The following is a 15481-nucleotide window of genomic DNA, read 5'->3' as shown; positions in this document are numbered from 1 at the left end:
CAATATTTTCAAAGCATAATAGAACCATTTGGTATATTTCCAGGACAATGTTTTAGAGCATGCAATCAAAATGTAATAAATGGCGTCTTAGAAGCAGGAATAAGCTAATTACATCAATTCTTAAATGCTTAGCTCAACATAGACGTGAGTCTATATATGTGGATCATAATACCTGCTTGGTGTCTCAGATAGTTTTATGGGGTTGTGATTTGGAAGTAAGGAGGTTGGTAAGATCCCAAGATGGTCCATGAGATGCAGAGGGTTACTCAGCTGTCCAAGGAGCTTGTCTTATCTGACCCATTGTAATCCAAACATTCTTCAGTCACTCATTGTTCATGCACATTAACAAGCATTCCTTATTCCTCTACCCCCAAGAAATACCAATATATTACAAAGTCAAAATTCATTTTTAAATTGAATTTTTAATTTTTTATTTGAAAAATACAATGCACAGCAGAGAATTATTTCCTCCCCTACTGCTCTTTCACAAAGGAAACGGTATGGTAAATGTAACTGAGATATTTGGCTAGGATAGATCCTGAGAAAAGAGAGGCCCAGTTAGAATTGGAAAATACAAAGTCTGTCAAAGAAGATTCACCTCTCTTTTAACATAAAAGAGCCTTTTAAGTTATCATAGGACTCAGTTAAAACATGTGCAGAATTTCTGCCATGCAAACAGAGACTACTAAAATTTTCAGGTTAACCAAATTATACTGACCTGGGCCCCAAGTAAGTAGAATAAAAAGGAGATGTCTTTATCAGAAAGATATGTTTTTGTCTGCTTTTACTAGACTACAAATGTACATATTTACATATTAATATTTTCTGAAATGTGATTTTCATTATTCTCAGTAAGAGCATCATGATTAAGGGCTATTTTCTGGCTTTTGCCTTATTCACATGTTTCTTGTCTTTTTCATGACAGCATCACTCACTGTACAATCTTGAGCCCAAGATGTTTAAATAGTAGAGAAGATTTTACTCTGGTTCTGGGTTAAATCTGAGTTTTTGAAGAATTTATAACTCCTGCATTCAGATCAGGTTTAGCAAGGTGCAAAGAAGCAACATTGACATATCGATATATAGCTAAGACTTCCAATAGGAAAAACATTCCTGTTTGGCTCCTTGGAAGTCTGATGTAGAATCAATAGAACTGATAAAACTCTGGAAGCCTTACTAGTGACCTAGGCTTCTAAGACATTATGATCATCCCCTTCACTTTCATTTCCAATAAGTGAATTCCCTATTACTGTTATTGCCTTAAAAAAATCTTTAAAGAGGGTCAAGACATTCAAAGTTTCTTCATGTTCTAAATTTACAGCAGGATTGAATTGCTCTAGAGACATGAAATTGGTAGAAATTTGGATTTTCTTTTCTTTTTTTTCTTTTTGGCCCCGGTAGAAATGCTTTAGCTTCCACAGTGATAGAAATGGGCAAATAACATCTATTTGGGGAGTAATGGACAATCTTTGGTTACATTTATTTGCTAATCTCTGTTAAAATTACAGAGAAAATTAAAAGGTTGCTTTCTTTAGTACTGTAAACTTTAGAAAGATTCATTTCAGTCAATTATCTACTGCCCAAGTGACTTTGCCATATAAGCCAAAGTTACTTAGGGTGGTTTTAATGATTACAAAATTATTGTTGAGGAGCTCACCTTTCTTACATTAATGATTTTAATCCTTAATTCCGCTCGGTCAATGTAAGGTATGTCCCTTGGGTATTCTCCCAAGTGGGAGGCATGGGCCTAAGAGTGAGGGTAGAAGGAGAGATGTTGAATTTAGGCTTCTCTTTTACAAAGAACCTCACCTCTAGACTCTTGATATTCATTATTTTAAAACTGGATTACAAATAGGTTACTTTATAGTTTTATATTTGAAAAGGGTTTATTCTTAAAACATAAATATTTAAAATACAGCAGAGCTTTCATAATTGTATTCTGGCATTTCTTCATTTTTTTGAACCATAGGTAGTTGCCCAGGATTCTGTTGATCTCTGAAAGGCCTCAGTGTCCAAAATGAGATGACAGCTGTGCTATATTAGAAAGGAATATGAGTTCAGGGCCAGAAAACCTGAATTTAAACTCTGTCTCTTACTAGTTTGGGATTCGGCATGTTATTTACCCTGCCTTGGCTTCATTTTTCTTATCTATAAAAGTAAAGCCACACTCTTCATGTTTATATCAGGTTATTATGAGGATTACATAAAATCATTAGTGTAAATGCACTTTGCAAACTATAAAGTACTACACAAATATAAAATAAAATACATTATATTTCTAGCATTTACATCTTTTAAATTATGTGTCAGGGTATAGTTCTTTCTCATTTAAATTCTGTGGAATCTTTAGTAGTAAAAAAAGCCTAACAGTGGATTGAGTACTTTTGAGACATTGTTACCCATGGGAAATTACTGAATGATAAGGTACCAGTGCTGAATTCACTCGTTTAAATGATCCTAAATACTGCCTGCATTCAAAAACAAGTTATCAATTAAGCCACAATTGTCAGGAGAAATAAGTCCAAATAAATAATTTTTAATTATGATACATTACTTATTACAGTAAAAATTGGCATTTTCCCCTTCAAAAGCAGAAGCACCAGTCTTAGAATGTATAGTGTGAATGGTATTTTAAGTGAAATATAGCATAATGTGCAAACATTATTTTAGTATAGAACATACTTTCTAAAAGTAATTTCACACTGAAATGTTAGAATGGAAATAATGTCATGCTTAATAATAAAATAAAAACCCCCATGACTACTTTCAAAGTCCACATCAAATTAAATATGGCATACTGCTGAATAGATATATGAAAAATTTTTAAAAAAACCTAACTAGCCCAAAATAGAAGGTTTTCATACACAAATACGATTTACGTAGAGATTTCTTTTAACATAATTGTAGTAATTCTGTGAGAAACTAAAGTGAATGTTTTATTTAGGAATTTTGTTCATTTGGTCATTACATTTTTGTTGAACACCTACTTTTTTTTGTGCTAGGCTTTGTTGTGAGTGCTAGGGACACAGAAAAAAAAAAAAAAAAAAAAAGACAATCCTGCCCTCGAGGAGCTCACAGTCTAGTGGGGGAAACAGATTGGTTGATACTGATTTTAAAATTATAAAAATTATTCAACAACGTTATAAACTTCCTTTGCAATCAAACAAACTTTGGGTGTTATGAATGTATGGTAAAAAGGGATGATGTCCAATGCAGTGAAAAACCATCTGCTTCAATATCATGTGACTTCTGCGAAGGCGGTGATGTGGTTCTGCAAAAAGAAAATGATAAAGTGAGAGGCTTGGGAAAATTAGCTTTGTAAAATAGGTAGTATCTTTACAAATAATCATTAACTCACATACTGAATGTTGAAGTTGTCAAAACATCCAGCATCATTAAACTAAGTTTTATGTATTATTACATAATTTTAGCTGCTAATTACATATTTTCTTCAATAATCTTAATTATCCAAATAGATTACAATGTTATACCTGCTTTATTCAAAATTAACACTGAAATGTGAAGAGATAAAAATGGCAATGCCAGACATGTTAATATTCTGTTCAGTGTTAATGGAATTTTAATGCTGCATGTTGGAGTTTCAGATTAATTGCTCCCTGAGAGACAGATGGTGTAGAATGAGGTGGTGAAATGCTCAGACTGAAATGGCATTTGCTAGTTGACAAAAATCTACTTAAACACTTCATTTTTGATGCATGAATCCAGACTCCAGACTGTAGTCTCTGCTGTTTACCTCAACCATAGAATTCTTAAGAGCCTTTTTTTCTTTTTTGAAGACCACAGAATTATGTACAAAGAAACTCTGTGGAATGGCTAATATTTAAATAGCTTCAGGCATGCAAAAGTCCATGTCATGGCTGCTAAAATATTGCAATGAAAAACTAGTATTATATGATTAATTATGCTACATATGGGCTTATGTTAAGATCTAATATGAGTGACAGCCCCTACAAATAACATCAACATTACAAAAGGGTTCTACCACCATACTACCCATTTCAAATGTTTTTTGTATAGTTTTCATATAGCTTTTGCATTGGCTTTTTATAATAAATGAAATCATGAACAGAATTTCATATGATGAATGTATACCATAAAATTTCTTCAACATACATACAGCTCTTTTCAAGTTAAAGTATTTTAATTCATTAAAACATATTTAAAATGTGTGTAAAGAAATTAAAATTCATTTTCATTGTATTTAGGCATATTAAACCACATGAAAAGAATCTCATTGACTACAACTTAGGGCACTATCTTCTAGGTTTGACCCACTTAATAAAAGAGAAAAACAAAATTAGCAAGAATCAGGAGTTAGCAGAGCATGCTGACTTTTTCACTAACTCCTGATAACACTTTAGAAACTTTGATTTCCCATTTAAAAATGCATGATGAAAATGCCTGGAAATTCAGTAGCTCATCTCTAAGTTTTCTTGAGTTTTCTTTACAAAAGCTCAGGCACGAGTTTAGGATAAAGATGACTTGTCAGAGTTATATAATGCACTGTGATTGAATTAAAACAATAAGAACTGTGGAAATATACATCACAGTTTCATTTCCGGTGGCCCCATGGGTACTTGAAACCAGTGAACTGAGCAAATGCAATTTGATATAAAGTGTTTCAGCACAAAACTGCCATGAACATCACACTTTTTAATAGGATCTAGAACAACATAATTTCTGGAAAGATGTTAAGACAGAAATTAAAGATTAATCAGTGAATGGCAACTGGTAGGTAGGAAAAGGTCAATAAGGGGCAGCAGAGAGAAAAGAAAGGAGGGAGGAAAGAATATGAATGGTATCCCAAAGGCCACTGGCCTAGGCCTCCGTGTTCCCATTGTTGAACCAGAAGGGATGGTTCACAAGGCTCATTAAATTTGCTGAAGATGATCTTAAGGGGACAACCACCATCCTGGAAGGTAGAATTAAATACACATCAAAGGACTTTAATAAACAGAGAAATAATCAGAAGCAAACCACTGATAATCATTGCAGAGCTTGACAGAAATAGAGGAAATACCAAGTGCACAAGTGCCAGCTGGAGAGAATGACAAAGAAACTGTGATAACTGTAGAGTGACCATGTAATTTATCATCTAAACACGGACATGTGGAAGGGAGAAAAGGGTGCTAATACTACACAGGGACAACAGGTTTAAATGAGGATTGTCTCAAATAGGAATATAAAGTCACCTCATGCTGTGTTTTAATGCATCCACTAAAAGGCACTTCTTGGGAACTTAAACTCTAAGGCAACAGTGTTGATAGATGGGGCATAATGAGAGGTGATTAGACCATGGGGGTTCTCCCTTTATCAATGAATTAATGCCCTTTTCATAGGTCTGGGTTTGTTATACAAAAGCAAGTTCAGTCCCCTTCTCTCTCTTGCCCTCTTTTTTGTGCTTCCACCATGTTACGATGCAGCTAGAAGGCCCTTACCAGATGCGATCACCTTGACCTTGGACTGCCCAGTCTCCAGAACCATGAGCCAATAAATTTCTGCTCCTCATAAATTACCCAGTTTGGAGTATTCTGTTATAGCAACACAACACAGACTTAAAAAACCTTAATAATGAGGCATGGAATGTAGAACTGTAGGTGAGCTATTGAGATCTAGAAAATACTGGAATTCAGTCTTGGCACTTAAAATCACATGCTGCAGTGATCACTAGATCGCCTTTTAACTGCCCATAAATTTAAAGCCATATTACTCTTTTCCTATACCAAATCATTACCAAGTTAAACTATAAGAACAACAGTTGATTTCCAGACTAACTATATTTTTAGATCTCAGGATTCTCTTACCCCTACCCCAAATTAGCATTCTTTCCATTTCACATCTCTTAAATTTCAACTTCTGAGATTATTTCATTTTTTCCTATTTGACTGGGATTAGAAGTAGCCTGCTTGGGGCTCATAATTTTAAGGTAGCTGTGGTTAGCAGACAGATAAAACGGATGAAAATAAAACACTGAAATGACTGTGCATAGGGAAGAGAAAATTAAGGGGAAATTTAATCATATTACATGAAACATGAAAGGAGTGTACAGACAGATCAGAGAGCTTCTGTTCATTTACTTTAAGAACAAATGAAACTTTGTCTTAAATGAAAGAGATGAATTCTTTATCTCAGTAGGGTTTTTTGGTCGTTTGTTTGTTTTGAGATGGAGTTTCACTCTTGTTGCCCAAGCTGGAGTGCAATGGTGCAATCTTGGCTCACCGCTACCTACCCCTCCTGGGTTTAAATGATTCTCCCGCCTCAGCCTCCTGAGTAGCTTGGATTACAGGTATGCACCACCACACCTGGCTAATTTTGTATTTTTGGTAGAGATGGGGTTTCTCCATGCTGGTCAGGCTGGTCTTGAACTCCCAACCTCAGGTGATCTGCCCGCCTTGGCCTCCCAAAGTGCTAGGATTACAGGTGCAAGCCACCACACTTGGCCTTTTTTTAAGTTTAATTCTCTTCTGGCACAGGAGTGATTTTTCCCTGAAGGAATCTAAAGAAGCGACAAGATAATTACTGAGGTCCTTTTTTTTTTTTTCTTTTTGAGACAGAATCTGGCTCTATCGCCAGGCTGGAGTGCAGTGGTGCAATCCCAGCTCACTGCAACTTCCACTTTCCAGTTTCAAGCAGTTCTCCTGCCTCAGCCTGCCAAGTAACTGGGACTACAGGCACTCACCACCACATCCGGCTAATTTTTTGTACTTTTAGTAGAGACGGGGTTTCACCATGTTGGCCAGGATGGTCTCCATCTCTTGACCTTGTGATCCGTCTGCCTCAGCCTCCCAAAGTGCTGGGATTACAGGCGTGAGCCACCGTGCCCCTTCAGGTCCTTTCTATGAGAATCTGTTATATGATTCTGCATTATACAGCTTACATTACCAAGGTATGTGCATGCATAATCTGAAATATACAGATGGCCTAATTCCTATGCAGAAAGTTATGATCTGTTCACTTCCCCAGCAGCATTTTCCCCAGTAACATGAGCAACCAGACTTGTGTTTAATATTTTCAGATTGCTGTCATGAGAAATGGACTGCCTATGAGGAAAACCAGTTGACAAGGTGTTTCTCTTTTCTTAATAGCTAAATTCTTAATATGCAATCCTAAATCTTATTAGTAGATGACAGTGCAAAAAAGCAGTAGGCAAACCAAAAAGCTCATGCTTAAAAGTTCTGTTCTGAATCATGAGAAGAAAGTGGTCATATAATTCATCAGCACAATTCCTGGTACCTTCTGCAATTACATCTACAAAAGCTTACCATGGAGATGACAAAGCTTAACCCCAAATAGTTGAAGATTAGAATATGCTACATGAAACATCCATTAGAAAGTGTTCATTCAGGTGCACAGCAAACCAGAGAGCAAAATACTGAGTCTGGTCCTTGAGTGCAGGGGTCACAAGGAAAAGCAAACACTGTTTCCGAAAACTTGTTCTGGATACTTAAATTTCATGAATTTTAAAGTCTGTAAAGCATGTCCATTTTGAAAGCTCTAAGTTCTCCATGAAAATCTCTATTGTTCTATACCCTTATTTCTATTTCTATAGAAAATATATTCTGTAATTTTAAAAAAAAAATGTTACTTAAGACAAAACTGTCATGATTCATGGCATGAAACTTTGGCAATGACTGGCCATCTGGCAAGATCTGTCACTCAACAATCAACAAATAAGGGGGAAAAATAAGGGAAAATGCAACAAGGGCACTCCAGGGAGGTGTTTGGAGTTACAAAGATAGGAAAACAAACAAAAATGCCATTATTAATGGCTGCTTAGTTAAGGAATGCTAAATTCACATTAATGGTTGAAAAATAAAATATATTTTAAAGATTAATAATTATAACAACAATAGCAACAACAAAAAGCTCTAGTTTCCAGATGGCTTTTGGTTGTAAGGGAAACCTGCACAGAAGGACACATTTTTCTGTATTTGCCTTAACTTTGCAACCCAACTCCAAAACCAGTGCGCTCCAGCGCACATACGTTTATTGCCTTAATTGAAGGTGTTCACAGTGGCTGATTCCCATTATCCAGCTGAAGAGCCTGCCAAGACAGTCTTTAAAGGACCTTTCCTGTGAATTTTCTTCTTGACCATTCTCAATAGGTTGATTTCGGCACACCTACAAAATGTGTTTTACATATTACTTAAATGTTTATTTAAATATTGACTTAATTTATTTAAAGTACTAGTTTATATAAAGTTCTATGGTGTTACATTGTTAGACCAAATGCTGAGATTAAATATTATTCCAGATTCATTCTTTCAAGATGATTGACGATAAAACGTTTTGTGTTTTAATAGGAGAGGCTGTCAACAATCAGTATAGGTTTTTAACCTAAACATAAAATGGGATCTGTGTACTTGTCTTTCATGCAGTGATTTATGTCTTTGACTCTATTGCTGAGGAAGCTGTAAGGTACAGTGGTCTTTTCAGACAAGTCATCTGAATTTCAAGTGTTTAAATGTGGGCTCCATCACAACTGAAATTTTGGCAAGCAATTGAACCTTTCACAGACCCAGCTTTCTCATCTGTGAATTAGAGATAAGAATACATACTTGAATGGAGTTTTATTAAGATTAAATGAGATTATATACACAAGGGTTCCTGTCTCTACTCAAACATATTCATCATTTATTTATAGTTACTTACAAAAGCCACAGAAACAAGCTAAAAAGGAAAGTTTAAAAAAGAAAGAAAAGGTCAATAAATATTTTTTAAGTAATTGGTTAGAATTTTGCAAACAAAACTCACTATATGACTATAAAATACACAATTCTACCATTTGCAATGCTCATATCCAAACAAACTTTAAAACCCAAAAAATGTTTCTTATAAGATTGGTGCAAACTCATTTGGTGACAAAAACCTGATCTGTTGTGAGGCAATTTATACTCTATGTTTTGCTGCAGAAATACCCATCTGTGATTACAATTGCTGCTCCAGACCCTGCTTCTGTAACCGAATATACATATTCCTAAAATATATAATATTTAGAATTCTGAGAAAACATCTATCACTAAGGATTGTGGAGATGGAATCATGGTCCAATAAATTAATCCACAATTCTGACATAGCCTACATTGCATCAGGAAAAGACAAGTGGATGTCACAATCTTGAATATTGTCCCTGTTTATTTTGCAATTTGCTGCTTTAACTCATTCATTTGCTTCATTCATTGTGTCATTTGAGGAGGGGAATGCCGGCAGAAGAGAGGAAAAAAGCAAAGTACATGGAGTATGTGTTCAAAGTTTCTACTTTGTCACATTGTTTTCCTTCTGGTAGGTTGTGAAGTTGGGGAGTATTTTAGTAAAGAGAAAAACATGTTAGAACCATTTAAGAAGAAATTAGTTAAATTCAGACTTTAAGCTGTGAAACCGATTCTAAAATTTATGTTGAACAATTTCTTGTTTTAAGAAGTTAGAGACATAAAAGCTATCATGTGACAGAACCAGAGTTTTCTTGGGAAAGATGACTTTTTGGGGGAATATTAACCTTTCTGTTTCAGTTCAGAGTTTTATATTGGTTCAGAGTTTTGTTTCCATTCAAAAGTTTCCTTTTTTTACTATTCAGAGAAAGAATCTAACAGCTACCTTCTAAAAAAATCTCTAGGCAGCTTTCTCTGATAAGCTAATTAAACCAAAGAGTAGCAGGCCCAGTTTTTACTAGAGCATTAGCTACAGGTCTTATAAAGTACTTTCAAGTCCTGAGAAGTCAAAGAAGCTTAAGGCTTTTCACACCAAATCTTTAGGGGTGCTGATTCTCTAATGTGGCTTCATGCTGGAATCACCGAGAATCTTTACAAAAATACTGATGCAACCCCAGAGACTACGATTTAATTGGTGTGAGGCATGGCCTGGTTACTGGAATTTTTAAAGGCTCTCTGGATGATTATAACATACAGCCAATATTGAGAACCACTATGTCAAAAGCTCTGCCGGCCCAGGTGTATCCAGATCAAGTACTGACTGCACATCCAGATCACCTAATATGCCTGATGTAGTACAAGTCATAAGGCTCCAAGCCTAGGCCTTCTGGATCAGAACGTCTTAGTGTGCAACCCGGATACACCTTCTCTTTTTGCAAGCGCCACAAGCAATGGAATTATCTTTTATGCTAGTCTGAGTGCCACTGCCTAAAACTGAAGAAAAGTGATTTATGAAGTAAGCATTATCAGGGATGTAAAATCAGTTCCTTAAGATGCTATCCTTTCACTGACAAAGAGCATCGACCAAAACATCAGTGAATCTATTCCAAAAAATAAGTAATTGAATTCAAGCCTTTTGACAATAACTGCATATTATTTGTCATGCTCAGAGCTTCACAATGCATAAAGGTGTTAAGAAGACCTTCAGCAAACACCTGTTTGTCTCACTGTTTTCTTTTTGAGATGGAAGCTTCACAATGCATAAAGGTGTTAAGAAGACCTTCAGCAAATACCTGTTTGTTTCACTTTTTTTTTGAGACAGAGTCTCACTCTGTTGCCCAGGCTAGAGTGCTGTGGTATGATCTCAGCTCACTGCAACCTCTACCTCTTGAGTTCAATCAATTTTCCTGCCTCAGCCTGCCTAGTAGCTGGGATTACAGGTGCACACCACCACATCCAGCTGATTGTTTCTTTCACTTTGACTCAATGTTTCCCAAATGTATTGACATGAAATTTCATGGAAGTCTATTAATATTAATGTCTTTATGGGATTTGGTGGATGTGAGTATCCATGCACTTTGTCCTCTAAATTTGTTAACCACTTCAACTATGATAACCTTCCTCTCTACCACACTTTTATCCCATATTCATAGCTATATTCTCAACCAGTAATCATGTTAGAAATGTGAAATTACAGGTTACCTACTGTCTTAACTCCCCCTCACAACAAGGTTTCTTTGGCCATGAGGAAATTTCCTGACTACTAATTTATCCATCTGCTCCAGTCTATCTTGCTCCTTATGAATTCAGCTTCTTTTTCGCTCCTTCTGGACCCCGTGGTTGATCATCTGATCAATCTTTAACAGCATCCTCAAGACTCTTGCCTGTATCTCAACTGCTAAACAAAACCATTGCACAAGCTGGATCCTCCACCTGGAACATTCTTTGCTCTCATCTTCACTTGGCTCATGGTCCTGCAGATCTCCGCTAAGATAACGTTTCTAGCATTGCTAAGTTTAGACAGGTCTCCCTTTACGTGCTCCTCCAGTATAGCCATCATCATCTTCTATATATGATTAAAAATTCTCTCTCTCCCTACCAGAGATAACATAGTACCCCATATTTGATATTTGTTACATTTCATATATTACAAATCTGATTATAAATAAAATTTCACTATACATAACAACTGATGATAAGGTAACTCATCAGTAAATTGTATCCACGCCTTGTTTCATATACTAATACTTTAACCTGTAAAATTTGCTTCTTCTTAGTTATTTCATTTTCCTTTCTTAAATGCTTTAGATTTGCCAAATAAGCATCCTAATGCTACTTGACAGAGAAGAATCGGAGGATGTGGATAACGGGCCAAGAACATGATAAATTTTTGTACAACCAGGAGCTGATTAAAACTCCTCATTTAAAAGCTTGTCTATTTTCACAAAGAGGGACCAGTTGATAAAAATCTGAATATGCTACATCAAGATTCAATTGAGAACCATTCAAAATCATAAGGGCCATTAGAAATGACACAGATAACTTGGAAAATTTTTATGAAGGCAAATATATGTTTACCATACAACCTGGCAATCTCACTGCTAAGTATCTAAAAGAAATAAAATACATATATCCACAAAAAACTGTATATGAATGTTTGTTATTAGCTTTATTCATAACTGCCAAAGAATGGAAAGAACCCAACCTTCAACTGGTAAATGAATAAACAAACTATGGTACATCCATACAGCAGGATACTACTCAGCAATTAAATGGTAAAAATTTACAGATTACAGATGCATGTAAAAATTAAGTCAGACTCAAAAACTCAAAGTGCTATATTCGGCATGAGTCCATTTATATAACATCCTGAGAATGGCAAAATGCTAGGAACGAAAGCAAATCAGTGGTTTCTTGGAGTTGGAGACTGAGGGAGGGCTGACCACAAAGGGGAAGGCAGGAACATTTTGGAGTCATAGAAACATTCTCTAACTTGATTATGGTGATAATTTCATGATCGTATGAATTTGTCAAGCCTCATAAAACTGTATGCCAAAAAAGGATAATGTTACAGGATGTAAATTATGCTTTAATAAATTCCAATTTTAAAAAATTAGGACCACCAGGCATAACATGAATGAAGTCTAAAGGCCAAGACATGTCTAAAATTTGGTTTGTCAATTATTGAATTATTGTTTCAACATCTGGTTGTTTCAGTACAAAAGAAAATACAAAATAAGTTTTATTGAAAAATATTCAAAAATATAAATTCAAATTAGAACTTTATTTATTTTTGGCCTATAAGATTGGTAAAGATTATGAAGAACAATGTTCTCCATTATTGCAGAGAACATAAGGATATGAATTAAACCAAAAGCCTTAGGAGTGTTCATAGTCTTAGCTTCAGCATTTCTATGTCTGTGAATTTAAGTTATTAATTGAGCTTACAAAAATATGTGTTTAAAGAACATTTATCTTAATATTACTTATAATTGTGGAAAATTGCAAGTGGAAGCAATCATTTATGCCTAACAAATGTAATGGTTAGATAATTTATATGGATTATAATTTTAAAAAATATAACATTATGCAGCATAGTGATTATGATTTTGACTCTGAAGTGACAAATATGGAATATATTTCTGTGGAAATGGAAAGTAAGGATTCATACTCTTGTTTCAGAACACAGACCAGTTGTGTGACCTTGGGAGTATTACTTAACGTATGTCTCTTTCTCTGTACAATGGAAATAAGACACACTAAAATGACTTCACATATTTTGTATGTGAAGTTCTCTGCATAATTCCAAGTATCTATTAAGCTATAATTGAAGATTTGCTTTTAATATTATACCTGAAATGACTGTTATATTTATTGGTCTGAAATCATAGCTATGATTCATTTTTATGTGAATAATTGCAATAAAATATACAGGGAAATTCTGTATTCAACACCAACCCATTCATACATTCATTGGGTCTTGAAGGCTATTTTAAGAAAATGTTTTCAATGATTATTGTGATGACCTCATAGATACTTCCTATTCATTTTTTGTTTTGCTTATTCAGATTTTCAGATCATAAATGATACATACAAATTATTTCCTGATTCCTTCTTTAATCAAAACTATAAAAAATAAGCTATGCTTATTTACATAGTTTTTTTTTTTTTTTTACTATTGCTTATTTACCTAGTTTTTGTCAAATAAAATTTTACATTTTTTCAACAAAGAGTTTTCACAGTACTGTGATCCTCTGATTGATTTTGAAGGCCCTCCATAATGTCTTCAGGACGGTCCCCAGGAAGGGAACAGACTTGAAAAAGAGGGAGATGAACGTCTGGGATTAGGTTCCCATCCATGTGTAACTAATTATGTGTGCATTGGAAATGTTTTTTAAATCTGTCACTGATTATTCTCTCCTTAACTAATGACTGAATGAATCATATAGTTTAAAGACACAGCCATCAATTCTATATTTATTCACACAAATGAAATGAGAACGTTTTTCTTCTATATTCAAAAGTAATTTACTGAAAGATACTTTTATATAAGGCCTGTTAGATAACTGAGGGGGAAAGCTGGCTTTTATTCTTCGTGTAGTATATCATAATTCATAAATGGTATAGAAAAATAGATGCTGAATATACTGGAGTACAAATAGGAAAATGACATATGGCAAAATAATAACAGAATGTGCTAGTATTTTTAACCTAAAATGTTGATGCCTGTTGGAAATTTTTAAGCTTCTACTTTCAATTTACTTTTTTTAAACAAAATTAAATTTAACAAATGAGAACATAGTATAGCATGTAAATATTGATTTACTTCAAATATTTTTCCTGAATGCTCAAAGCTTACTTAAGAAAAATGCCTAAATATGAATATATTTAATTCCACTCACTATTCCAATAGCTAATCACTAATAAGATTGTTTTGACAAGGTCCTATATAACATTTATATTACAGTTCAGCAGCTCTGTAAAACAAAGATTTGCATTATAGAAAATCAACTGAATCTTAAATAGATTGCCAGAGTTACTCACGCGCAACATTCTGAAACCTCAAAGGAATTTATCACAGGAAACACAGTAATGTATAATCATATTTGTCTTGGCAAGAAACCACAGGATTGTTTTGCTATTGCTATGACACTAATGTATGCGACATTTTATACTACAATGTTTTCTGCATATGTGCTACGTATGAAATAGACAATCTGTATAAACTTTTAAATCCATTAAGTCTTTGTATGGGAGTCTCATAGTGTGAAATTAAAAAAAAAACAATCCCAATTATTATTGTGGGAGGGAATCAACTTGTGTGAAGCATTCACTATGTGCCAAAAAGTTTATCTGTGATGTGTTAACTCCAACAATTATCCTACAGGGAAACCATCATTGTATCAACTCCATTTCTATCAATTCTTCAGATAAGGAGAGAAGTGATTTGTCTAACTCCACCTCATTATTATGCAGCTGAACCACCAGGCTTCAAGCCTAGCTGCAAAATCCAAGCTCTCTGTCCACCTATCACTCTGAATAAATTTCAGTTCATGCTTCACCATGACCTCTGTAATCCTATAAAATCTGCAAAAGAGTCAATCAATATAAAGTTCAATTCCTTGGGTCACTGTGAAGTCTTTTAGAACATTCCTATCCATATAATATTTTTTGCAATTGCCTTGGGAATTGAACATGGTAATTTTCACCTGTAACAGTACATACTCATTATAATATATCTAGATTTTTGGAGTTATCATCACTTCTTACCACTTTCATTCAGCTGATGTTTCTGTTAAGACAGGTGTGTTTTTACATGATGAGCTTCATTGGGTGATACAGGTTGGTAAAAAGCCTGTATCCTAGGTATAAAACTGAATCTTGTAAACTATTCCTGTCGTTACTTTCCCTTTCATTTTGGCAAGAGAGAATTCCCTTTGGTTCAATTGATTAATATCACATCAACCTAAGAAAAAATAATGCCTAAGTTTAGGTGGAAAAAATTATTTCCTCATGAAGCATTTTCAAATTAGCCAGGAGTGGTTATTGTGGCCTGCTGTAACTGCCGTAATTAAACTATATGGATATTAATTTCCCTTAGATCTATTGGAAATATCCCATTTTCTATCAAATCCTATCTATCCTTGTATTTATTTTTAAATATTTTTGTTCCTTTGCCAGATAAAGCCTCTTCCTCTAGATTTTCTATATGGCATCAGTTAAAATGGATAATTCATACATTATCTCCATGTGTTTACCCATGCCAGTCTCATAGACCCAGCATTGGGCCTTGGAATGAAAATAAGCACAGG

At 34.6% G+C, this 15481-nt stretch overlaps 1 protein-coding gene across 2 annotated transcripts in view; it reads right to left on the bottom strand.

The window, feature by feature from the left end:
- Positions 1 to 402: 402 nt before the first annotated feature.
- PLPPR5 (phospholipid phosphatase related 5) overlaps positions 403 to 15481 on the bottom strand; it is a 114531-nt gene continuing 99452 nt past the window's right edge. For both annotated transcript variants that reach the window (XM_074381380.1, XM_003933322.4), the window contains exon 6: positions 403 to 3271. In XM_074381380.1, coding sequence (XP_074237481.1) covers positions 3239 to 3271 — 33 coding nt within the window. In that variant the 3' untranslated portion in view covers positions 403 to 3238. The remainder of the gene's footprint in view (positions 3272 to 15481) is intronic.

This window comes from Saimiri boliviensis, chromosome 11 (assembly GCF_048565385.1).
Source record: "Saimiri boliviensis isolate mSaiBol1 chromosome 11, mSaiBol1.pri, whole genome shotgun sequence".
NCBI classification, from domain to species: Eukaryota; Metazoa; Chordata; class Mammalia; order Primates; family Cebidae; genus Saimiri; species Saimiri boliviensis.
This window is presented reverse-complemented; position numbering and strand designations above follow the sequence as displayed.